Below are 25,990 nucleotides of genomic sequence, written 5' to 3' on the forward strand. Positions count from 1 at the left end.
TCCGCCGCTCCCTCAGGGTCCCTCTCTGCCCCTGCTCCCCGTGGGGTCCCTCCCATGGATGCCGTCCTTCCCGAACTGAGCCTGCGGGGGCTGCCCACAGGCTGCAGCTCTTCAGGAACTGCTCCCACACGGCTCCGTCCCACGGGGTCCATCCCCCAGGATTAAGGGCCACAGGGGAACTTGTGCTGCCTTGTGCCTGGAGCACCTCCTGCCCTCCTGCTGCACTCCCCTTGGGGGCTGCAGGGCTGCTTCTCTCTTAGCTCTCACCCCTCTGTAGCACAGCACATTTTCCCATTCTTTAATCCGCTCTCTCAGAGGTGCAAACAACATCACTTACTGCCTTAGCTCTGGCCAGCATCCCTTTGGAACCAGCTGAACTGCCCCTTATCTGACATGGGGCAGCTGCTGGACTGTGCTCACAGAGGCCACCCCTGCAGTTCCCCCCTACCAAAACCTTGCCCACATAAGCCCAATACATCATAACAGACTTGAGCAATGGTCAGTGACTGGCAGTGAAGCATTTTCCTTGGTATCTTGGAATGTGGTGAACCTGAAGTCTCAGACTTTAGCTAGCAGCCGATCAGTGTCAGGCTGAGCATGGCAGTCGTACGAATTTTACATCAGCTCCTGTGCTGCTGCCTGTAGCTGGAGTGCAGTACGACTGATAACTTATTTTGCAATTTTGTGTAACAGTATGTAAAATACAGCCAGCTCTTAGTGTTAAGGTTATTTTGACTGTGGAAGTATTTAAGAATTTTTCTTTGTTCCAAGGCTTTATTATTAAAAAAAGGAAAAAAGTATTATGTTAATCTTATCACCTGTTCCATTCAGAGTTCAGTAAATGCATTTATAATCAGTGTTTTCATCTATTTATCTCGATGCTTTTAAAACTCACTTAGCTTAGAGTTAGACTGTTTGGTTTTGTGTTTTTTTTTTTTTTTTTTTTTTTTTTTTTTGTCCTCTCATTCAGACTTGATCTTACATTTCAAATTAGTTTTGGTGTCTCACCATCATTTTTAAAGCACAGACCACTGCGCTGTTCTGTAATGTGGTGAAGTGGAGACTTCAGGAAGATGTAGAAGAACTTTGAATGGATTTTTAAATCCTGAAGAGACTGTTACATTTAATTATTTTAGTAAGTGACAGCAAGACATTCATTCTGAAGACCAAATATGTAGGACTCATGGGGACTTCATAACATAACCCAGGGATTTGTTTGGAGTTTCCTAAATATGTCCAGGATTTCCAGCTGCTGAGTAGCTTTGTGCTAGGCCAGCTTGCTGCTGCTCTCGGTCCTGGTTGCTGATAACATGATCTTTTTTGGTGAGGATGTCACTGAAAAACATGTTGTTGTGTTAGGAGAAAATGGTCTTGCAGAGTAATTAACAGAATTCATACCAATTCTGACATCTGGTCAAGTGGTTAGATAGGCTATCAAAAGTTGTATGGGTAAACTGCATTTGAAAGGATCGTGATGAGATGTTCTCACTGGGTTTTCTTCTGTGGTCAAAGTATTTTAAATTAGAGCTAAAATTAAAGGCAAATTGTTTGTGTATATTTAACATGAATAGATTTTAATATAGTAATAGCACATTTTAATGTTAATTTTGTCTGTGAGTTTTTTCTGTCTTCTCTGGCACCTGAAAATAGGTCTTATTGGTGAGGATTGTTGAAAATCTGTTAGATATCTCCTGGGTGCATTTTATTTTTGAGCTCAGGATTTAATCAGTCACCAACATTCATATTTATATATTTTCTTCTGGATCATTATAATTGAGGGTTTCTTTGTTTCTTTTTTTCATTGCTCTGTAACTAAAGGTACAGCATCTTCTGAGAATTTGCCTGTACAAATTCCTACCTTTCACAGAAACTAGGAAAAGTCTTCCTGGAGAATTTTATAGTTGTGCTTTTTGGTGTTCGTATTGGATCTGAAGTTTCTCATCTACAGTTTGGGGAATTGTTTTAGGATATGGCAGCAAGGTTGTTGCTGAGTAGTTGGCTGCAATTGTGAGATGCTGGATCCAGTGACCGAGGCAACCCTTTCCATTCCTCCTTTGCTTGCACTTTTGGTGCTATCATAGATTTTGTTTCCAAATAATTTTATTACAATTTAATTGATTTTGAAATAATAAATGCTAAAGGGGCATAAGGTTGTCTTGTACTATTTTACTTTACTTTTTATTAGCAGAAGAAGTGGTTACTGTCTTAGGGAAAATTCCCACTGGCTGAACTTACTCTGAGGTCAGTTGTTGTGGGAAGAGGTTCAGTGAACCAGACAATGCTGAAGATAGCAAATTAAAAGGAGTTTAAACATGTCAATAGATAAAGTATTATACTATGGTCTAATTCAAAATGCCTTGTAAAATCATGGTAGTGGCATTTCTGGCATGGTACTGCTTGTAAATATTGTTGCTCTGGAAGTCCTGCTCACTGTTTGGCTTATATCACAGTTTAAATAAAAATCATAACCAGTTGCCTCAGTCAGATCTTCTGTGTGCTGTAATCTCAATTACTTGACACCATCCTCAGAGCAGATGTTTAATCTGTCACTTTCCCTATTACATATACTGTCAGACAAGAAAAAAGCACAAATGATTTATCTCATCTCTAGATCATTTTTGCATGTTGATAGGTGATTTCTTCTTGATATTGAAAACCTGCGCACTCGGAAATCTTGTTGGAATAAAGAGAGAAAATAATTACAAAGCAAGTGCTTTAATGCGATTTTATTTGGTTGGAGGTGTTGCTCTAGCCTCCAGTCACCCAAATGTTGTCCTGAATAATTTCTGAACAAATTAAACTGCTTCTTGCATATGTCCTTATGGCAGCTACATTAATCATAACTGCACTGAAAGAGTTGCATGCTGGCAACAGTTTCTAATTTATTTTTCTTAAATGGGGAGTTTGTTAAAAAAAAGACTCCTTAGCACAGCTCTTCAGGCATCACAGCATTGTAACTGAAATAATGCACCAGCTGGTTCGTGTCGCTACCTCTTGGGCTTCCTACAAGGGAAATCTCCACCTAACACCATCTGAGCGGTCACTCCACTAATAACGTGGTGGCTGACAGAGGATTAAGGATTCTCAAGAAAAAGCAAAATCTGTTTTGCCAGGTAGAACAATGTGGGATTTATTTATTTAATAAACCTTCTTTGGTAATTATGGTATCCTGAACTTTTGATTTCTTTTTTAATCATTTATTTTATGATGTGTCAGAGTACAAGGAGTTCTGGATTGTTAACGTAACTAATGGGTTATTAATAATAAACTATTAAGAAAGCTTAAAAATAGTGGAAATGGAATGATGACCTTACTTTAAGCTAAGCCTTGGAGTGAAGAAACAAGAATAGCAAAACCGGAAATTTTAGAGCTTTGGGGAAGAGCTGAGATTGTTGGTGTTCCCGTGGTGTTTTCAATATCCTAATAAGTCAGGTTGTTAAAATGTGGAGACTCATGCAAGGAAGTTGGAGTAGAATTCAGTTACAGATCTTCCTCTAGGTTTAGGCTATTTTTCCTGCTGTTCCTCTGAAGGCAGGTCTTGTCTCTGTGTCCTGATCATCTTGTTTCTGCTGTCACTTTTTGCACTCTACAGCCAGAAGTTACCTCTGCCACCACCTTTTCATGCAACTGTATGTCAAACCAGACTGCGGAGTCTTCTGATTTAAAAATACTTTTGCTGCTTTTTAATATACATTTTTTGAGTTTTAAATCACAGTCTGCTTTAAGAGCGAAGACTTAAAGTGCAGCACAAACATTTAAACGAGTGAAGGGGGCAAGTCTCATGCGTTTACTAATTTGAATTTATAGTTCTCCTCCCATCTTCCAGTAAGGAGGCTGAAATGAAGAAAGCGACCTTGTGATTTTTGTAAATTCAGTGCTTTTGTTAGATTGCACATTGACTTGTAGGAATATGTATATCTGATCTTTCTCTTTAAATCAATCAATGCAAATATTTTTCATTTAAAATCACACCTTCATTTTATAGAACTGGCTTGTGTATTTAGGAAAACAAGTGCTAAACTTGAACAATCTGTGACAAAGCAGTGAAAGTTTGTTTGGTCCTAAAGATGCCTGCTAGTGTTTTTAAGTAACTGTGAATAACTGCATATTCTACTAATTAACATTTATAATTAGGATTTATTTTAAAAGCATATATTGATTTAGGTAATTAGCTAAGTACAGTTGAGCCTAATTGCCATTTTGGCTTCATCTAAGCTAGGATTAGAGACATGGCACTACGGATGATGATGGATTTTAAAATTTTACATGCCGAACAACTTCACATGAACGGTTAAATTCCAGGCTGCTCCGTGGGCTGTAACCCGGTCAGTGAGATACACACTAAGATTGCCGTGCTTTGTCTTGGCTGGCGTCTAGAAGTTTAGATTGGAAATTTAGCTATGGGCAATATGTGATTGTTAATATGCCAGTGCTAGCACTTAAAAAATACCCATAAGATTCTGCCAGAAAATACTGTCCTAATGAGCTACCAGTGCTTCATGGGTGTAATCAGGATTAGCTTCATTTAGAAGAGGGACACGACTGGCTTATTTTGCAACCCACGACTGCAGTTTATGCTTTCACTGAAAGCAGATTTAACCAAACGTGCCCGCTTCACTGAGCCAATCCTAACTGGAAGTTGGCTGCTTTCTGTTTCTGTTGTGAATATTGGATCAATAACAGAGAGATGTCAGCTCATTTAATTAAGAATGAGTTGGTAGATATTGAATTAATCTTCTGACATAAAACTGCTGCCGAACATCTCCATAGGAGCGCTAGACTGAGTTGTGTGAGGGGTGCTCACCTATTGAACTGGTAAATGGACTGGTGCCGTGCTGTTCTGCACTGGTAGGCAGTGGGGGACCCCATCTCACCGTGGTTCTGGGCAACTTCAGCTAGGGTGAAGCGTTAGGTGAAAAGACAATTTGCTTGTTGAAAATGATGCTTGCCTCCAGTTGGAAGTACTCCTGGAGAAATAAACGCCTGATTTAAATTGGAGTGGATAATAAGCTTAGTTTTGTTTCTTATGTATGAATTCATTGACATAATCAGTCTTCCAGTGTAGCCCATTGTGTTTTCTTCTTTATGTTTGTATTAAATGTTATAAATTCATGACTGCAGGAAAGCAGCTAATTGATGTAGCTGTGTAAATGTTCTCCAAATACCTGGTATATGACTTAGTAAATCACTGCTCTTATTAACAGACTAAATAGGAATGAGATGAAATAAAAGGAATAACATAGCAGGTAATGAAAATCAATAAAGAAATCCTGAGAATGTGTATACCAATATGAAGTGTTTTTGTTAAGTGGTCAAGTAAATTATTAATGATAATTTTGGAGACACTACCGAGATGTTGACATAGAATTACACTGTCACTGCACTCAAGTTCACCATTCAGTTAAAAATAAATGTCAGCATGCTCTGTGTTGGAAGGGTTCCAGAATTAACTGCTTTCAACTATTCCTATGAATGTGCCATGATGACTCCCTTGAATTTTTCTCAAAAATGCCATTTTTAGCCATCTGTAGAATTATCCTGTCTGCTTAAGACCATTCATTTCACTCTTGTGCCTTCTGAAGCAAATACAGATTTCAGACTGGAGGGGAACCACCTTTCTCAGGCAGCCTCTGCCCTGATGGTAGCTGATGGCTGAGGTCCACCAGAACCCGGTGGGGGCTGCAGCATAGCCGTGACACTTTAATAATAAGAGAATAAGATCTAATAAGAATAAGTTTCTTCTGACTTACCACAGCATATGCAATACATTGCTTCTTGCCATTCTTTCTATATTGGAAAGCAGATAAAATTCATAAATAAAAAGTCCCTGAAAATGGAGCACTTTGGAAAATCTCCATTCCAGTTTTGTCTCTATTCTGCTTCAGTTTAATGAGCCACATTTGTTCCAATTCAGAGATGTCAGTGGTGCAGCAGCAAGAGCATTTTGGTGCAGTACTTCTTGTATGTCTTGCAGGCAGCAGCTTTAGTTAGCATGCAGGAGGTTTGCTGGTGTTCACTTCTCATTATCAGAAGCTATGGAATATAATTTGGTGAATCTTCATTTCCAAATAAGTGTTCCTTAACAAAAAGAAAATGACTGCACTGTACGTTATGCAAACCAGATCAAAAGCACTGAACAGATGGAAAAGATTGGGGGAGAAGTAACAAAATAGAGTTAAGAGCAAATTTGAGAAACCTATTGTCCAAAACTCTCTACACGAAAATTCTAGATTGAAAATCTGGGTATTTCACATTTGCAAAATGAAATTGATCTTGAAAACGCAGTACACTGCATTGCAATGCCTGCAATAAAATGAATTTAACAATGTTAGCAATGAAGTTAGAACCAAAATAACATTCCAATGCTTAAAGTTACTCTGATACTAATTTATTTGATGGTGGTTCTCAATTTATTCACATGCATCCTTAAAGCACTTTATATCCTCTTATTTGTGCTCTTTCCTTATGAGCAGCATTTCATCAGCACACACACAAAATTTGGTTGTTAGAGAAATAAGGTGGTGAATAAATATTTTGAAAAGAATTCTCTTTCAGGTTCCTTTCTGCAGAAAGATCTTAATTTCTCTGAAACGTGTAGTAAGTGCTGTATATTTTATTTGTCCGTGACTCTGTGAAAACCAGGTGTTTGTTTGCACTATGCAAAGCACAGGGGAGTGCTGGGAGTTCTTTGCACCATAGCCATCCTCTGGCTACCAACCAGTCTGAAAAAAAAGGAGGAAATACACGTGAAGAATCAGAATTTTCTGGTGCCATGGATTACTTTGGAGGTAAAGAAAAGACAGGTAAAAATGCAGTTTGAAGATAATAGTAGTGCTACATTAGCAGGTGCTGCATTCTGGCTGTCTGATTTTCAGGAAATGGAGTGAAGCTGCTCAGATAAATCAGAAGGTGCTTCTTTCTTCACCTGAATACCAAGTAGGCAAATAGCTTTCTGGTCTTCTAATAAAGCCCCTTTTCCAATGTTTTTTAACATTGGTTAGCCAGTAAATCTGATTGTGTGTTTGATTGCAAGCAAAGAGGAAGTGATTTGGGATTTGTAAATGTAAACGTGCTGTTTCCAAGGAATTTCAGTTTGGGCTGTTTTGGAAAGGTGTTTATCCAAAAGCCGAATGCTGTAGTACTAGGCTCGTTAGTAACAACTTTCTTGACAAATGTGGAAAGAGTGAGCTTTGAAGGAAAGGGTCCTTCAAGGAATGCTTTTTAGAAAAGCATTGTATTGTTAAAAGCCTTTCTTCAATGTCAGGTCTCAGTGTACCATCCAAGCAGATATCCTGGAGCTGAAAACATTGAATCCTTTAGGCTGGGCTTCCTTTGTTGTTTAAGGGGTACTTGTTGGTTTGGGTAATTTGGTATGCTAGATAATATAAGTTCATTTCTTGCTTGAGACTCACTTGAGTGGTTCATTTTGCAGGTGGATCCTGTAGAGGGAGAGCAGATGATAAATTTGCTGGTATTTCTTGTTGGGCGAGTGCTTCTTTGTGCTCAGAAAGCTGAGATGCTGGATTTAATGGGCATTGCCAACTTTACCAGTCTAGCGAAGATGGAGGCACTTCTCAGGTGTGCCTATACAAGCTAGCGTGGTGTACAGAGCTCGGTCAGAACTGCACGTGCTGGGCACTGGGCCAAAGTACAGCTAAGTACATTTGGATTAAATGGATTTGGTGTTCAGGGGTTACATGAGAGCACTCCGTAGCTACGAGGTGAATTTGTTTGTTGGAGATGGGACAGGTAACTCTTAAGCTGGCTGAGCTTCATCTAGGTGCACCTTTGTATTTCTTACCTGTGATAGCAGGGAGTTATGAAACTTCAGATTTGATTATTATGTAGAAAAACAGAGTGAAACCTCACTTGGTTAGAGATGGGAGATCTCCAGTGCCAGAAGATGAGAATCTGAGGGTTAGTCTGGTGCACCTGAGCTGTCTAGGAATCTCTTTCTTTTTGTTTTTTGATAATTTACTTCCTGACAAAAGAAGTAAAACGTGCTATGGATCATCCAAAGATCTCATTTATCAACCTGTCTGCGCAGGAAGCGTTACTTAGGGTGTTGAAATAGCTCGTCAGTGAGGTGGCTGAAGCCCTCAAAGAGGTACATTATGTTCAGTGGTGTTTCCATTTCATCACAGTTCGGAAGAAAAGTTACAGAACAGTGACTTGAATTATGATGTCGCTTTAAGAAAAGGCATTTACAAATAACTTTATCTCTTTTTAGTTATGCATAATGTATAAAACATGATTCTGTGCCTACTTAATAAAAATAGACTTAATACAAAAAGCAAGTTTAATTAAAACTCATAACCGGAGATGTCAGAACGCTGATCACAGGTCTGAAAGTACTTCTTTCTAAATTTAGTTATATATTCTGAATTTCGTGATGGATATTATGTACTCAGTGCTTTGGGGAGTCATGCATAATGTAACAAGGGTTTTCGCTTAACAGTACCTCTAGCAAATGTTCTCTGTGCTAATATTGTATGCCAAGTAGAATGTGATATAACAAATGATTTATTTATTTTATATAGGTCATTAAATTTTATCCTCAAAAATTTGTGAAACTGTGAGAACTCAAAAAGGAAGCATAACACATTTAAACGTGCAAGAGGAGATAGGCTTGTAGTTGCAACCAAATCACAACTGGCTTTTATGATCGGGTGGTTCTACTGAGGCAGAAATAATTTTATTGACTCCATAAAGCTGAAATCCTGAACTTATCTTTTGCAAAGAGTAGTAGTCCTGAAGAAAGCAAAAATAATATTTTCAAGATTAAATATTCCCTGTGCAAATATATGAGACTTACGTAAGGAGGATCAGGCACTTTGGCTCTGCCGGTTCTCGAGCAGAGCAATACTGCTACGTCTGTAAAACCTCATTGAAGCTTAACATTGTTTCCAAGTCACATTTGATTTTTTCTTGTTTACCTTTGTTTAGTATAACAAGTGAAAAATAAGTTTTTAAGGCAAAAAAGGATTGGTTTTCATCTATCATTTTAATTATTAGACAGGTCAAGAATTGAAAAAGTTATGCAACTCTAAGACACTGTATGACAGGTGTTAGAGAAAGTGGCATATAATTATAGTGGCATATAGTTGAATATAATTTTTTATGTATGAGGTGTGTTATGGTTGCCAGTTTCAGATTCTTGTTGAGATTGAACCAATAAATACCAGTGACTTCTAATTGATCTCTTATGTGACTTTGTAAATTCTCAGACCTAAAAAAATCTTGAGGAGGAGTCTGGGAGGGACTAACAAGGCCATGGTAAATCCTGTACATCCCTTTAACGGTTTAGGAAAGATTTTTAAATGTTTATTTCTACCAGTGGTAAAACATGTTTCCTAAATTCAGTTTGTTGAAGTGTCCACTTACAGGCTGATGGGTGGATTATTGTTTGTATCTTGGGATAGAGCGAAGACCTCCACAGCTTCCTGGGAATTTGGATTCTAGGTCTGCTTGCAGAGTTTCCAAATTGGAACTGTATGGCACTGAAACCAAATGTTCTGTGAAGGTTTTGTTGAAAATGTAATTATGATTTGAATTTGAAATTTCTTCTCAGATTGATCAGTCAGTATATATGTTTTTTCTGCTGGTTGGGAGCCAAACCAGCTGGTGGGTGCATCTTTTTTTAACAGGTGACCCATTCAGAAAGTAGTCAGGCAGAGCCTTTTTGCCCTGAAACAGGACTAGCAATGGCTCTGCATCTCAGCTTTCAGTGGGCCAAAAGAGTTTTCTCCAAAGCTGCACCCGGGCTGATAAGCTACACTATAGCTGGTGAGATCTACAGGAGAGAAATGGAGGAAATACTTAGAAAACTTGAAAAGTAAATGAGCAATCTGTTCTCAGGTTGGTGCAAAAATAACAGGTTTACAACAGGGAAATTCAGTACAGACTCTAGAAAGATGTTCCAATGGTGAGGTTATCTGAATACTGGAACAAGTTTTTGAGGAGCCTGTGGGATCCTCCTTACTGAAAGCTCAAAAAAACAAAGGTGGGAATGATGCAACTGAGCTTACTTGCTGAGGGGGGATGGAGAAGGTGACCCCCAGCTATGTCCTGCAAGTCCTGCCTGGTTTCTCTTGATGCACCTGCACTGCTTTGTGTGGCTGAGAGGCTTCTGTGTCAGGATCAGAAATATCCCATCCAGGGATGTGACAGATTTATGGAACAAGTCCATCGACTGGATTTTTCTTGGAAGCTGCTGTAAGAGAGAGTTTAACAGTATTTTTCTGTGGGTTTTCAAATTATCGCCATACTGAGATTAATGGAGTGTTAAGCATCCAGTTGCTGTCAGTCTCAGGAAGTTATCGTTACATCAGTTCAGCTAGTTCATGCATTTGACCTTCTAATGGCAAATCTGAAAACCAAAATTAATGCATTTTATTAATTAAAAACAAGCAAAGGTTCTGGAGGATGGAGATAGTGTGAAGACTTGAAGCCCTGCTTTACAGAATAACATTGTGTGAACTCATGAATATTACCTAGGCTTATGCTTTTATTTACTGCATTTATTTTTATTGGTAGTGAAGATGGTGGTTTTCATTGTGTGACCTATACAGAAAGTGTGTTGTGGAGCTGTACGGAATTCTGTTTCTGGTGGAGGTCCTCTGGGGTAATAAAAGCTCACACCTTGCTGTTTGTGAGATATGTTCATCTGATTCGTGTCAGTATGGAACAATGCTAGGGCCGCATGGTATGATGAATGTGACCTTCTGTCTTACATACCCTTGTATAACCACAAATCTAAGAAAAACAGAGTGGTTAATGTATATAATTCTTGTATCTTGCAAAGGAATGTTTTAGCAATTTGTGTCAATAGAGAGCTTGAAGGGAAATGTATTTGTAGGCTTTTCCTTGGAGTCTTTAATATCTGGGGGGGGGGGTTCAGAATAACTGCTAACTATTATGACTATTGCATGGGACACTATGCAAGTCTCTGCTGTCTGGCCAGGAGACTAAGGAGATGGGGAGAGCTGAAAAACAACTAAAAGACAAAGCTTGTAGGGGATGTTGCACAAGTCTCTGACATACAGCCAAGTTGGACAAAGGAGAAGGACAAGAGGGAGGAAGACTATGAGCCTTCAGCACGAGAGACCCCCAGAGGGACCACCGGAGACTGATACGCATGCTCCAGTAGGAGTGTTTGGATTCCAGAAACTAATTATAATAACCCTGTTTTTTTTAGAAGTAGTAATGAATATGTATCAGCCTAGGAGCATAAAAATCAGCTGCTTGATGTAACTGGTGTGCGTCTTGGTGGAGCAGAGACTCCCGGCGCACCCAGCGCTGTTTGCTTACCTCTATTCCTTTAATAAATTGTAAACTTTGATTATAGTCCTATTTTGAAGACTGAGCCATTTATTACACTGTTTATTGTGGCCAGTGAATTCATGAGAACTGGCAATATGTCTACAGTCAAGCCAGCAGTCTTGTTTTCAGTGTGTTGTTTCTGTTTCCAGTATTTACTAATGTACGGCAAATCACAATGTCAAGCAGCTTGCATAACACCAAGAAGTCAGTAGAGCAAGTGAGCTGTTTGCACTGGAGTTCATAATGAGCAGCAAAGTTAGGCTAAAATTACTTTTTCTGACACCTTTCTAAGCATGCTACAATTTATTTTTAAATCAGTGAGTTTAACATTTATCCTTGTTCTCCCTTTCCTTGACAGTTCGTGTGTATGTTGCAAGTATTTGGCAGAAAGATGGGAGAAAAAAAACAACAACAAAACACAACTGAAAACCATCTTAAAATTAAGAACATGATGGATAAAAATCAAAAGTTCAGTAAAAAGACAAAAATAGTTATTTAAATCCATATTTTAAGTTAAGTAGGATACGTACTTGAGGAACTTGGCATTTTTGTTTATTCTTCCTTTACTCGTTCAGTCTCTGAATAGAAATTAGGTCTGAGGCCCTTAACCATACTGAAATCATAAGAGGTAGGACACCTGGAAGTAAATCTTATTTTTCAGCAACAGAGAATGTGTATCTTGTTAAATGTTAGTTTAAATTACAGCACCTGCTTGGATAAACTTTTTTTTTCTTCCACATATCTGCAGTATTCAGGATGGTTCTACTTAAACTATTAATTAGGAATAACTTTAAAATAACACACATAAGCTATATAACAAATTTTATAAGTTACAAAATAATTAAAATTCTGGTTGAAATCTGTTTCCATTTCAGATAGAATGAGACACTAATCATGATTCAAAAATGAATAGTAATCACTGGGCAAGTACGTGATGGCTCTTCTACCATTTGCTGATGTCACTATGGAAAAGGAAAATGGAAAAGAAAAATTGAGACTTCAAGTAGCATAAAATAGTACCAAATTTCATGTAAAAGCCAGTGTAAAACAACCATGGCTCAGAATACTGAAAAGAAGAGCAACGGAGAGATTCGTTACTTGCATCTACTACTGGGTGAATTTAAATCTCTGATTTAAATTGGTCCACCCACCCTGACAACAAATAGTGTCGTTTTGGTACAGTATAAGAAGTTAGTCTGTACTTGCCTGTGCACTGTTAATAACGTTATGTCTAGCCATACCTAAGTTTGATAGTTCAGACAGTTTTACCAAAATGTAATTTTGTGGGAACCCAATAGAGCCATGTTTCACAAAAGCTATTCTCACAAGAGCTAAATGCCAAGGTAATCGATCATACAGTGTACTGTATCCTGTTGTTATGGATAGAATACATTATTTATGCAGTATAAAGATTTTTCAGATGTTGTTGAAATGAACAAGCAAGCGAATGAGCGACTGCAAGGCATAAGATGTCCTTAGCTGAAAACTGCATTTTCTTAAGTTAAAATTTATGAAGACGACATCAATGACTATAGCATGTTTGAGATCGATTTGCTGCAAGTATGGGGTGGAGGCTTCCGGGGAGCAGCAAGAAGTCGTTAATACACTAATTATACCTACAGATAAGTGCCAGATCTTCTGCTCTCACCATTTGCATACCACCTGTATTTCAATTACTGAAACCAAAAGGTGTTACTCAGTCACTGGAAATACAGTGAAAACATTTTGACAGTAGTGCAAAAGCCAAAGACTGCTTGAGTATAGTACAGTGTTACTTCCTTAACAAGCCATTGGGAATGGGTGTCACTGCTACATTTAATAAATATAATTAGCCACATGCTTAGGCTTTTGATGGAAACTTGTCTCAACTTTGTTTTTTTCCCTTCTCTGCATTGTTTCAAACATTTTTTGTTTGAATGAGATGACAGTCTTCACCTGACTTATTTAATAAAATGCCATATTTGCGGAAGACTGAAGAGATTGATTCAATACAGTGCAGCAGGGGGATAAAAAATTACTTCCATAAATGGTTACACATTCAAATAGGGACAGCCTTCTTCCTTCCTCTTGGTCGGATTTGATAGTTCTTCCTAGCTGCTTAGCAGGAAAACCTGCAATGGTACCTGCACGGGAGTTTTCAAACTTGGATTTGGTGACTGTGGCTATCTGCAGCATGCCCGTGGTGCACTGTTGTGCACTGTGACTTCTTTCACCTTCGCAAGGTGAAAACAGATGGGAAGCTGGCTGCTGGACCTGAGATCCTAGCTACTCTGTTGTTGTTTCTCTGCTTGAGACCAGACAGGACTGGTATAGAAACAGGACAACCACTGATAGTTCCTTTTACCTTGTTACGCTCTCTGGCTGTAGAAATTTGCAGCTCAAAGACTTTCAGGGGCAAAGGCACAGCAAGACTGTACTTAATAACCCTTGATAGATTTTTCTCACTGTTATATATCTACCTACCTCTTGAGCCTGTTTAAACTCCTAGCACCTTCTGTATTCTTTGTCAGAAGGTTTCATGGCTTTGCCACTTGCTGCGTGAAGGAGGTGCCTTGTGTTGTTTGGCTGTGCGCTCCCTAGTTCCATTTCACGTTGGTTTTATTCTTCTGCACTTGCTACCAGCTCTCCTTCCTCTTTGCTATTTTTCTGCTTTCTTTCTCAGTCAGCTCAAGGACAGTTGTTACGGCTTCTTAGTCTTTGCCAATTCTTACTCTTTTCCATTTCTTATTCCCATCCCTTCCCCCCCCCCCTTTTTTTTTGTCTTGTATTACTTGCTGACTTGCAAGCAAAATAATACCTGACAACATAGCATTAGAAAGATTTTGAAAATTCATTTTGAGGCTTTTGTGTTATCAAATGTTTTACATCAGTTTTCTTTCAGACAAAGATTTAGTGTACGTAGTGGCATCTCTGCCCAGCTGCTGGCATGGCAGACACTGGAGCCTCTCTGGCCAGGGATTGAGCTACTACTGTGTTAATTCAAATGCCAGAGATTTTATTAATGGTACTAAAGATCTTAGTTGTGGTCATTTATGGCAAATAAAATGTGTGCCCATGCCCATATTTCATTACACTGGAACTATTAGCTTGCGCTGTTGTGCAATCTGGGTATGCTCAATCTCTAAAATCAACAATATAAGCAGTAGCTTAAACTCTTTCTTTCTTTTTTTTTTTTTTTTTTTTTTTTTTTTTTTGTCAAAATTTCATATATTCCACTGTATATTTCATTTCCAGTGCTACCAACCTAGTAACTTAATTTCTTCTAAGTTGTATTTTCATGTTTGTAGCATGAATTGCATTTAAGTTAACTGTATTGTGGTTTTATCCTGAGCTTTCACAACAAAATTGTATTAGTCTGCCCTTTTGTTAAAATGACATTGGTAGTTGTGGCTAGTAACAACTTGAAAAATCTTGCATTTACTGTAAGTATTCTACATTGGCCTTCTAGGAAGAAAATTAAAAGCATAAGTTCTAACTGTGAGGCATAACCGTTATAATTCAAATACAAATAAGAGCAGATACTTTGAAATAAAAAAGTTCTTTGTCCTCAACAGTTCATCTTGAGGTTGTTGAGTCTGTAATTTTAAATTTAGCAAATTATATTATCACTATATGCATTTGTTGTGCTGATATTAACTCTGATAGAGAATACAATACTTCATAGAGATTAAGATTACAGATAAAATGTATACCGACTACCGTGATAATCACAGAAACTTCAAAAATCAAAAATTTCAAAGAATTTTTTCACAGAAATTTCAAAAATTTAGAAGTGAATGTGGAAATATCTATGATTTTTGTGGGTTTGATGGCTCTCAACTGTGCTTGTGGCACGAGCCCTTTACAACATAAACTACTTTGGTATATTTACACAGCAAAGATTTGAATGTCAGTATATGTGCATCAGTGTGTGCTAGTTTGGGCCATAGGGCTTACTTACCCATTCACTGATCATAAATTTTGAGCATATAGGAATGCTATGAAATAAAATTAGGTATTTACATGTACATTATTTGAGACAGTTGCTAAATAGCAATATTCTGCTGGCTGAACTAGGATAATTTTATTAAGAAGTCAGATTGCTTAAAAAGAAATGCAGAATGACTGGATGAAACTGAACCTTGGCGTGACTGCTGATACTTGGGAAGGGTGAATATTTTGAAGATGAAGCTAAGAGGCGTCTCTCCTTTCTACCAGAACCCAAGATTGATACTCCTCCCAGAGGCGGGATGACAAGTTAGGTCATCATAGTGTCAGAGACTGTCTGCCTGACCAACTTGGAACCTCAGTTTCTCCAGCTTTTGGTTACCAGCCTTTCTGGCCAGACCCATTGAACTTGACCAATCCTTCTGAAATAGTGGACCCTGTTCCTGTCCACATCTGCTTTCTGTTGTGTGCCTTGATCCGTTCTGTGTGTTTCACACCAAGAGAGCAGAAAGTCCTGTAACGACGTGTTCTCTGCTCTTCCTACCCTTTTGTGTACCACTTCCTACTTATCCACAAGAAGAAACTAGCCTAGAAGGATTGACAAAAACAGTTTTGGAAAGGATATGTATATTGCCTGTTCAGTGTTGCAGATGGTAGGGTAAATGACAATGGGAAGAAAGCTTGCATGACTAGATCACCTGGACAAGCTTGAGAGTTGGGCCCATGTGAACCTAACGAGGTTCAACAAATCCAAGTGCAAGGTGCTGCACCTGGGTCACGATAATCCCAGATGTGAGCACAGACTGGGAGAAGAACTCACTGAGAGCAGCCCTGCAGAGAAGGATTTGGGTGTTCTGGTGGATATAAAGCTTGACAAGAGCCAGCAGTGCGTGCTTGAGGCCCAGAAGGCCAACTGCGTCCTGGCTGCATCAACAGAGGGGTGGGCAGCAGGTGGAGGGAGGGGATTGTCCCCCTCTGCTCTGCCCTGGTGAGGCTCCACCTGGAGTGCTGCAGCCAGGTCTGGGCCCCCCAGCACATGAAAGATGTGAATCTGCTAGAGTGGGCCCATAGGAGGGCTGCAAAGATGATCAGAGGGCTGGAGCACCTCTCATGTGAAGAAAGGCTGAGAGAGCTGGGGATGTTCAGCCTACAGAAGAGAAGGCTCTGGGGGGACTTCATTGCAACCTTTCATTACTTGAAGGGGACTTACAGAAAAGATGGAGAGCAACTTTTTGCTCAGTCAGATAAGGACAGGGCAAGGGGGATTCTTTTCTAACTAAAAGAGGAGAGATTTAGATTAGAGGTTAGGAGGAAGTTCTTCACTCAGAGGGTGGTTTAAGGCCCTGGCACAGGTTGCCTGGAGAAGCTGTGGATGCCCCATCCCTGGAGGTGTTCAAGACCAGGTAGGATGTGGCCCTGGGCAACCTCATCTAGTGGGTGGCATGATAAAAGTAGATGATCTTTAAGGTCCCTTCCAACCCAAGCCATTTGATGATTCTGTGATCACAACGTGTGAAGGTTAATCTTAAATACCACCTCATGCAACGTAGAAATGCACCCCTTCCCCTCTTAACTTGCAAGATAAAATCATCTTAAGACAGATTCTTGCCTCAGTGGAAAATGATGCTTTGTCACATCCAGTTAGAAGTGTTTTAATTCAGTTCAGGTGAAGCTGGATTTGAAGGCTATTGATGAGCTTTAGACAGTAGGCCATGTAGTTGCCCAGTTTCGTCATGGTTTACACAACTCTTTGTATATCAGGCCTGCAGTTGGTTTGCTCCACTGGCTCCCCGTCAGTTTCCAGTGTTGTCTGAGGCTTTGTTCTTGATCTTCAAAGCAACTATCGGATCAAACACCCTGGCTACATCAAAGACTGTATTTCTATTTGTGAACTGCCAGAATAGCTGTATTCCTTTGGGGCAATGTAAGCGATGGGATATCAGAGCAACCATGCCTCAGCAGGGGGCTTACTTCTGGGTTAGGGTTTCAGGCTATGAAAAAAACTCCCCGAGGCGAGCAGGTGAATCTAGAGTAAGACGGCTTAAAGGAAATGCTACAAAAAGAAGAAAGTTAACATAATTTTGAATGCTACCAGGTCATGAAAGGGACTACATTTTAAAATATCCTTTTATATGAATTTTAATACTCTAAATTTTAAAATTTGTGTAATGACCTACTAACAGTATTTAAAGCTTACTTTTGCATTGCGTTAAAATCACAAACATCACTTACTGGTAGAAGCCATGTTATTAACAAAAGCTAAAGGGTGACATAGCTCAAAAGGAACTGAAAGTTTTAGTAGAGTTAATAAATATTTTATAATGTGTGACTGTTGACAGATGGAAATCAAGTCCGGTCAACTCCTAAACTAACTTTAAAACTCCTTATTTCTAGTGGACCAGAAATACTCCACCACCATGCTTTGTATAAAGTACTATGGACACATTGGCACCACTGAAACAATTCTTCCCCTGGCTCAACCTGATTGCAAGGGACAAATTAATTGCTTAAAAGGTTGAATGTAATAGTTGCAACTCCAAATAATTTAATTAGGTTAAAAACAAAACAAAACAAAACAAAACAACAAAACTATTAAATTAGATATAAATTAAATACCACAATGAACGTATTCTGTAATTTAATCTTGGAAAATGTGAAGTTTTCTGTCTGTGTATAGGTTTTCATGGCATATTTTTTCAGCTTTCCCTTTATCTCATGATAATAGATAATATTCACCTGAACACCTATTGAATGCTATAAGAGCGACAGCATTTTGCTATTTAAAAAAAATTAACCCCTTGAGTGTTTGTTTTCTGTAAAAGATGCATCAATTTCTTCATTTGAAGCTCCTCTCAGTCTGCCTAGCACAACTACCTATCTTCATCATATTCATCTTGCTTTATAGGAAAACTGAGTTGTTGTATCTTACAACAAAGGCAATGAGAAGTTGTATTGTCTTCAAGCAGAACAAAAACTCTAGCTGATTCTGCCCTGTTTGCCTCATCTTATGTGCATTTCCAAAATGCCTGAAGTGAGTTACTGTTATGTGGTACACGTGGCAAGTTGATGGCAATGAAGTTTACAAACCTTCTATATTCTAAGATAGGCATTTTGCTGATTTTTTTTCTGTAAAGTTTTTGCATAAGAATAGTCTCCTTATGCCCTAGAGGGAAATGATGTAAACGCAGAAATGTTTCTATCCCAATGCCATATCAAAACTGAAAGACTTCCTAGAAAGTTTGTATGATCTGGAACTAGACTGCAAAACAGAAGGGGACAACCTGTCTGGTAGAGTAAAAGAGGTACCTTACTATTTTTATTCTACCAAGGGGTAACAAGCTAAGTGCTACTGAATCCTGTTCTCCTGACTGGCCTGATGTGATGATTGAATGGGTTTCTGTCCACAGTTGAACTTCGTAATAAATCATGCTACAAAGCACATTATCACTAACCTTAGATGTAAAATACAGATGGTCCAAATCTATTCTTCAGTTAATACTGACTTTGGTAGTCATTGCTCTCTGTAGCATCCAGTCCCAGTTCTCTAAATTGCATCCTATTTGTAAGTTTTATATAAGGAGTTTTTGCAGGTATTATCTTGAGCTATGATGTGATTTTTTTCTCCAGTTCTTGTGGTGAGTAATGTGAAGTCACAAGACTTCTTCTTCCTGACTGGCTGATAAAAATTTGAAGCAAGAGTGAAAAATAATGAGTTTTTGTTGTTCAACTGTGGATGATAAATGTTCAAGCTCAAGGTCTTAACAATTTCAGGGTCTTACAAGTATTATAATGAATATGTAACAGGCAGTGCTCATAAGAAATATGACCTCATGATTCCTGATGAATTAGAGGCATCTTTGCCAATTATTTCTCTTGTAATAGTGAGCATTACCTTGAACAAGTCTCTGCAAATTTTCTGCTGGAAAAATGAATATGAGTGTGTAACGAAAGTGAAGGCTTGATCTGTGTGTGCGTAATTGTCTTATGAGCACATATATAAATGACAAAACTTAAGAAATGATGCAATATCAACATTTTGCCGACATAACTGAGAATATGAATGTGAACAGCCCAAGTCTTAAAAGATGACTGCCATTAAACGTTAGCCTTCTGTGGCATAGTGTTACACAGAAATATTAAAAATATTTTGTTCCATATCAGAGCTTTAAATACTGTTTCTCTTTTGCTTTTTTATGTATATTGTTATGTGCTACTTCTAGAGAAAGAATAGATGCAGTGGGACAAGTAAAGAACAAATATTTAATGTTTAAAAAAATTTGAAAAAAGCTATAATTTAATGCAGGATGCTTTTTGAATATGGAAATGCTTTAGAAAAATGTAACCTTCAAAATAGTTTTCTGTTGAATTAATAGTGCTCTGTGATGTTATACTAAAAGATGAGCTAGAGGATATTTTTGGAAGCTAGAAAATACTTTTTGCTCTTGATTTTGTTGTGAAGTTTTGCAGCTGAAGTTCCCTGGTAATCAACATGCTTTTCAGTAGGTGGTTATATTATTGTAGGTAGTTCACAGTGCTGCTGAGTCTGATGATGCCCTTAGTGATTTTATACACCCACCTGTGCAATTACCTTTACTAGTATTTCAAAATAATCAAGAATAAAATGCATGCTTAGTATGTTTTTCTTCTGCCTTCTAACAGCAAATCTGGCTTTTAGCACTTTCTCCTGCTTGCTTTCAATGCTTTGGGGAAGTGTCACTGGACAAGCTCTTGCAGCGATGGCTAATCTTGCCCCAAGCAGCTTGTTTCCTTCCACCTACCGTATGTGTCAGTATAATAGGGACCTTTGATAGGGGTTGGCTTTTTTTGTTTGTTTTTATTCTGATGAGGCACGTGCACTTGAAGAGGTTGTTCTTTTAAAACCATGGCCTGGAGGTGGATGGAAAAATCAGAAGAAAAATGAACTTCAAATATTTAATTAAGTGAATTTATTCATAGAATGAAGTGTCGTTTAAATGAGTGCTGTTTTGGAAGCTCAGCCATGTGAATATTGCTTAGAAATGTAAACAAAAGGTAGCAATGTCTTTAATTATAGTTTATTTCCATTTGTTTTGTTTTGCACTATAAAAATGCATGAATCTAGCATTTGTGTTGCTTATAAATGCTTGTTTTGTGTGTGTGTGTGTGTGTGTGCATATGCAATTGCATATGCCCTCCAGCCCATCTGCTTTCTTTGTGCCTGTTAGCAGTAGTGATATTTACAAAAGTGGTGCCGTTAGTTCAGGACTGTGATGGGCAGAGTGTATATTTCCAAAGCAGTCAGACTAATTAGATTAACCATTATGAAGAAGTAGCTTCTGTGTCCTCTTTGTTAAGGAATTTACAAGGCGCTGCTGCACCCTGGGTGAAACTTGCCTTCCCCATCCGGGAGATGGGGGCTGCTGGGAGGGAGCCGGAAGACCACACATCACTTGTGGTGGATGGCAGAAACTCTCATAGGACAGTTATTTCAGCTCAAGTAACATTTTGGGTTTTAACTGCAAGGACAACCGTCTGAGTTTTAAATCAGGGTGTTATAAAGTACACCTTACCCAAGTGATTAATGTGTCCTCTGGCTCGCATCCCTTTGCTAGTGTGTTTGAGAGACAGAGAGTTTCATATTAAATACTTTCAGATGACTGTTGATCAGTTGCTGCCAAAATCTCTTCCAGTTTTGGTAGATTTAAGATGATGGTATTACGAAGAAAGAATTTGAATGTAAATCTTTGAGCTTCATTTTGAATAGTATTTCTTCAGCCTTTAACAGCCTGGAACGGTGATGATGGCAGAAACGATTCTGTTTTCCTGGCTATACTAGTGGTGGCCTTTGAGTGTGGTTGGATGTTTTTTGTTAGTGCATCACTATTAATGGAGTCATGGTAATTAGCATGGATTTGTTTGCCTGTCTTAATAACTCTCCGTTTGTCACCTGGCAGGTTGAAGATGAAACAGTGGCTGTTCTAGCACACAGTGGAAGTGAAGACGAGTTTGACCCAAGTACTCTTCCAGATCCTGATAAATACAAAGATTCTGATGAAGAGCAAGATTCAGAAAGTGAAGATAGTCATAGGTATGTACATGTCCTCTACATTGACTTTAAAGTACTTGTTTTTTAGAAACTGCTGTTCAGATGTTAAGAATTCATTTCACAGTCATCTTGTTGCTTCCAGTACTTAATATTTAAGAGTTTTTTTGTTGTTGTTAGGAAGCTACTAAACAGAATCTGTTCAAAAGGGTCTTCATTTTTACTGTGTTCAGTTTTGGGCCCCTCGCTACAAGAAGGACATCGAGGTGCTTGAGCGGGTGCAGAGAAGGGCGACGAAGCTGGTGAGGGGCCTGGAGAACAAGTCCTACGAGGAGCGGCTGAGGGAGCTGGGCTTGTTCAGCCTGGAGAAGAGGAGGCTCAGGGGTGACCTTATTGCTCTTTACAGATACCTTAAAGGAGGCTGTAGAGAGGTGGGGGTTGGCCTGTTCTCCCACGTGCCTGGTGACAGGACGAGGGGGAATGGGCTTAAGTTGAGCCAGGGGAGTTTTAGGTTAGATGTTAGGAAGAACTTCTTTACAGAAAGGGTTGTGAGGCATTGGAACAGGCTGCCCAGGGAAGTGGTGGAGTCACCATCCCTGGAAGTCTTCAAAAGACGCTTAGATGTACAGCTTAGGGATATGGTTTAGTGGAGGGCTGTTAGCGTTAGGTTGGAGGTTGGACTCGATGACCTTGAGGTCTCTTCCAACCTAGAAATTCTGTGAATTCTGTGAATTTCCTTTTGTGAAGCTGAGTGAGAAAAGATTTTTTTGAGTCAGTGTTGAAGGGATCTCAGTGAGAATGTTCCACAAGCGAAAATCTTGACTAATTCCCAGGAGGTTTCATGCATTTCAGAAATAGGTTTCTCTACTGTCACATTCCAGGCTCTGTTTGAAGAGAAAACATTGAAGTCACTTGAGTATTTACATGAGCCTTCTGTACCTGTGTTCTATTAAATAGATTAGTACATGGTAAAACTTGAGTTGCATGATTGATTCAGTGTTGCTCAGACTCATCAATACTACAAAAGAAGTGAAATCTGAGTTAGTACAATGACATTAACTATGTTAGACATTTCTTGTTAATTTTAAAGCACATTTTTAATTATATAAAACAGGAGATTTTGTTCCTTGTAGTTTAACAAAAAAGCACAGGGTGGGGATGAGGATCCGTAGCTGATGGTAACATTCTGCATGTTTTAGCACATACTGCAGGAAGACCAAAGGATTCCAAGTGAAGTCCTGTGTGTTTTTTGTCATTGGCTTCACAGCAACAAGAGGTCCATCTGTGTGTTTCTGACAAAAAGCCTAATGTGTAACAGATTCAGAAACATATTATTGACACTTAGTGCTGTTAAGTGGGAGTCAAGATCTTTATTTTGCTCTCTCCTAGATGTCTAGGTTTAGAAATCTCTTGCTTTTCACATCTGAATCAGCTAAATCTTAGCAGCTAGTTTGTCACTAGCCCTGATGTGGCTGCCTGCTGTGGGGATGGGATGCAGGACTGGGTGTTGGGACATGGATTTGAGAGCTGGATTACCCAAAGTAAACAGCTGGTAACCATGCCCCCTTTATCCCCTTTACCAGTGTGTTGGTCATTAGAACTGACAAGGATAGGGTAAATGCAGAGCTTTTCCTAAGCAGCAGTAAATCGTTCCTTTTTCGTGCAAGGGGGAGAAAGAGGCTAACTGTAACTGAATTATAGTTCCTTCTGTATATTTATTTCCCTGAGCTGATTCAGTATCTCTATGCCATGTAAATGAGTGAAAAGGCTGGGTGTAAAATATCAATACAGCCTTCTAAAAACAGGCAGAACATCAGAGACCCCCTGATACTTAAGATTCTTTCGGTTCCTGCAGTATTTATGACAGCTTGACTCTACTCATTGGCTTTTGGTGGGAGTAAGCAGCATAATTTGTTAAAGATGTTCTTTAATGAAGTTTAAGATTCAGCATTTATTGAGGAGGGTTATGTAAGAGGATTTGTAGATTGCTTTTCATGTGTTACTGGAGTCCAAGTATATCTGTCCATACTTGATAAATGCATTCTCTAGTGGTATTTTTGTATTGCATGGAGCAGAAGTGGGTTAATGCAGTGAAATTTTTTATCGGCTTCACCTAGATAATATTAGAAATGTGGTCAATATTGCCTTTTTAATATATGAGATTCTGATGAGTAATGCCTGGATATAAGGCAGCAATTTGAGCCAGAGGATCCCGTAGAACCCCATTTTGTTGGAAGGGACCATCTCTGTTCTGACATTAGCTGTAAGATAGAGACCAGAAGAAGAGTGTATTTAAAAATTTTGATTTACAAAGAAGATTAACAATGGTGCCTGGAAAAGTATTTCAGGATTCTAATGGGACCTCAGCAGTGACAGTTCTGTCATTTTGTCTTTGAGAGCAAATTCTGAGCTGACCGGTAATAATGCTTTGCTGCAGGTTAAAAAAAAATAAATTGTGGAGAGGGTATCTTGAGATAACAGGTAATCACTGGTAGTGCATTTCTTGGAAGGAATAAATCAAGAGTTTATTGGGAAAGTCGGAAGTAGAGCTTCAGTAGGAGGTTGGCCACCAAGCAGTATTTGTGTTGTTAGTTAGTATGTCACTTTTGAAGGACAGATTCCTGGAATCGATATAGCTGATGTACCAGCATGTGGGTGGGAAGGAATTACCCACAACTGAGTACAGGAAACCTTAGTGCCTAGGGCGTTTCCTAATTACTCCTAAGTTGTTATGTACTTAGTGTAGGAAAAAGGTACTGTCGTGCTGCATTTCTTAAGCTAGATTCAGCATTGTTTCAGTTTGTAGGCTTAGCTAGGAAAGGCTATCTCAACAATACCAGGTTTTGTAGAATAACTGCTTAAAAATGTTTTGAAAAAGTGATGGGGGCGGTCATTTTAAAATTTGGGAACTTTATTTAGTTTATGTTCAGTATCATCAAATAACCATTTACTAGGGAAGATCGCTTCTGTCTCCCTTTGATGTATTCTTACATAATTTTATATTAATCCCTTCCCCAAAGATGTCAGCTAGACTCAAGATCTACTAAGCTTTAAGAATAGAAGCTGATAGGGTTGGACAGGTTCTTGGCAGCAGTAATCAGTGCATTTTTTTGGAATCAGCAGCTGACCTGGCGCACTGGAACCAAAATGTCAGCTCACAGTGAGGGATAAGGTTAGGGCCTTGGTCATTACCTCTTCCTGTGAGGTGGGACGGAGAAGGAAGAACATATTTAAAAGGAAAATGGGAGTGTAGTAATACTTTCTGACAAAGTATTTTCCTCAGCAAATCTCAAAACACTTTACAGAAGAGGTCAGTATGGTTTTTATAGAAAGGAATGTTGAATCACAAAGTAACTTCAAATCGTGTTGGTGACACAGGTCTGGGAATAAAATTCAGGTACCCTGGGGGCCTATTGAGTGCTCTGACTGCTAGACACAGCGTTCCCTTTGTAACTAGGGGGAGAAAATGGTAACTAATCTTTTAAATATTTTTGTTGTATTTTTCAGTATGCCAAATTTTCACATATAAACTTAATACCATGCAGACCCAGTTTTTGCTTTACCATTTTATTGGTTTTGTCCTCACTTTAATTACCTTTGCAGGGAATAGTTTTTTTGAACTTCTCTGTGCTTACTGAATTTCAGTTTCTCCCAAGAAGATTAGTTTTGAATGCAATTTGGGCTGAAAAGAGTAATTTTGAGCACAAAAATAATGCTATATATATGATCCAACTTGAGATGACATATAGATTTTTTTTTCTGCCATGCATTAAGTCTTGTCAGGTTTTCCTTTAATAAGTGTACTTTAAGTATGTTGTTTGGAGCATGTTTGGAGGTGACCTTGGCATGAAGTGCAGTGGTGGAACGTTTTCCATGCTACAATGCTATCTACGTTTTGTTCATTTATTTGAAAGATAGCTTAAAATCTAGAAGAGGTTTACCAACAAAATAGTCTTTTCCCCTTTTCCTTTTCCTTTATGAATTTTGCTTTGAGCCTGGCAAAAAATGATTTATTTTGAAGGTTGGATTTTATTTGGTCTTTGAAACCTAGGCATGTGTGGAAGTTGTTTTGTCTAAAAAATCATATTTCAGGTTTTGAATAGGAGAAGCGAAGGAATATCAAATAAAATTTTATCTTATTATTTCTTTAAATTAAAAAGGTGTACATGCAAAGAATATGTTGAAACATAGTTACTGTTATGATTTTCACATGCAATATCAGGATATTTTTGCCATGCAAACCCTGCTGACTTAGCATTCATTTTCAAGTGTTTAGCATTCATTTTATGACTGCAAAGTTGCAAATCCGTTTTTCTTCCTTAAGTAACATATTTGTGTAAATCTTTCATGTCCATTTAGTGTTTGGGGAGATTATAACCTGGTTGGGTTGCTTTTTGGTATCGGTTTTGGGGTTTAAGCTTCCTCTGGCTAGTAGCAAGACATTGGGGTAATGCAGGCCTCAAGAATGCCGAGGCTTGAGGCCTGTCAGCCTGACCCTGCCTGCAGGGTTAAACCATCACAACAGTACTGGTCTTGGTTGTTTGCCCAGTATTTTGGTTGACTTTTCAATAATGGAAAAGGTACTTAACTTCTTCAAAGAGATTTTTTAAAGTTTCCTTTTTTCCCCCCTCATCTTTACACAATCAGACTGAATGCTTTCCTGCTTTTAGTCCTTACTCTGTTTGCTGGAGGACTAGAGAAATGGATCGTAAATGTGTT

At 38.7% G+C, this 25,990-nt stretch overlaps 1 protein-coding gene across 1 annotated transcript in view; it reads left to right on the top strand.

Moving 5' to 3' along the window:
• Positions 1-25,990, top strand: part of DDX10 (DEAD-box helicase 10) — a 183,823-nt gene that overhangs the window by 149,094 nt on the left and 8,739 nt on the right. Inside the window, exon 17 of the mRNA XM_084505482.1 lies at positions 21,183-21,316. Within this exon, the coding sequence (XP_084361608.1) occupies positions 21,183-21,316 (134 nt within the window). The remainder of the gene's footprint in view (positions 1-21,182; positions 21,317-25,990) is intronic.

Source organism: Aythya ferina, assembly GCF_964211825.1.
Source record: "Aythya ferina genome assembly, chromosome: 1".
NCBI lineage: Eukaryota > Metazoa > Chordata > Aves > Anseriformes > Anatidae > Aythya > Aythya ferina.